Genomic DNA, 1,250 nt, shown 5'->3' on the forward strand with positions numbered 1-1,250 from the left:
GATCTGCACGTCGGGGAGGGGGGGGGGGGGGGGGCAGCACGGCCGATGGGTGTCCGTTAGCGCGCGGGCAAGGGCGCACAGGGCCGAGGGGGGCAGAGAGAGAGAGAGAGAGAGGGAGGGAGAGGGGGGAGAGGGAGCCGGGCCCTGGGGCGGCACACGTACCCGCTGAATGGCCGGGAACCGCATGGCATGGGCGATGGCACTCTCCTGGAAGGCAGCCAGCGCCTCGAGGCGAGCCGGATCGGTGACCTCCTCCTCGTCAACGAGGGCATCCATGCTGGCGGGTCGGCCGACAATGGGGGGGGGGACCGGCGGCGGCCGGCGGGGCACGGGTAAATACCAGACCGGCGGCAGGTGCAAACCCACATGGGGCAAGGCTGTGACGGGCTTGTGGGGCCACACGCACCGGGACACAATGCCGGACCCCGAGCACGAAGGGTCCAGCAGGATGTGCGTGACATTGGCATACTTGGCGTCCAGCGGGTCCACATCCAGGAAGCTCGTGTGAATCGGGGTGATGCAGTCGAGGCCGCCGGCGCGCTTGGTCATGGTCTTTTTTTTGTCGGGCCCCGTTGCCGCAGGGAGGTCCAACAGCAGCCGAGGGGGGAAGAGAGGGGGGGGGGCGGCGGGGGTCAGTCACCGGACGGGGTGTCGGCAAAGACGCCAGGGGACGCCGGGCCCCCAGGCGCCGGTGTGTACGCGCACGCACAATCAGGGTGTTGAGCCGGCGCTGGTCCACGTCGAAGGCGTACACGCGGCCGGTGCCGCGCGACAGGGCCGCCAGGTGGGTGGTCTTGTTGCCGGGGGCCGCGCAGCCGTCGATGATTTCCGAGCCGGCCGGCGCGGCGAGAGCCCGAGCCGGGAAGCAACTGCAACCCCGGCGCCGGTGGGACGATGTCCAGGCGCGGAGGGTCAAAATGTCGCACGCACACAGCCAGCGAAAGCCAAACAAGAGGAGGCAGATGGCCTGGGCGACTGTGGGGCGAGCAAGCGAGCGGGAGAGAGAGAGAGAGAGAAGGAGAGGGAAGGAGGCGGGGAGGGGCAGGAAAGAAAGGCCCGCCGCACCTGGCCTTGTCCTGCAGGATGATGTGCCCGCTGAGGTAGAAGGGGTCCTTGTGGAAGTCGGAGTTCGGCGGGACGATCACCAGCTCGGGCAGGTGCTCGTCGATGGTAAACCAACGCTTCTTCTTGTTGTTGGCCTGGAGCCCGGCCAAGAGCACGAGGAAGTCCGCGGGGGGAGGGGGCGGAGG

At 69.0% G+C, this 1,250-nt stretch overlaps 1 protein-coding gene across 1 annotated transcript in view; it reads right to left on the reverse strand.

Moving 5' to 3' along the window:
- The window catches only part of H696_01401 (hypothetical protein), a gene marked incomplete at both ends in the record, with an annotated part of 1,944 nt that extends 1,395 nt beyond the window's left edge, over positions 1-549 (reverse strand). Inside the window, 2 exons of the mRNA XM_009495297.1 lie at positions 163-277; positions 407-549. Of these exons, the coding sequence (XP_009493572.1) occupies positions 163-277; positions 407-549 (258 nt within the window). The remainder of the gene's footprint in view (positions 1-162; positions 278-406) is intronic.
- Between the last annotated feature and the right edge of the window lie 701 nt (positions 550-1,250).

The sequence above is a fragment of the Fonticula alba genome (assembly GCF_000388065.1).
Source record: "Fonticula alba strain ATCC 38817 unplaced genomic scaffold supercont2.2, whole genome shotgun sequence".
NCBI classification, from domain to species: Eukaryota; order Rotosphaerida; family Fonticulaceae; genus Fonticula; species Fonticula alba.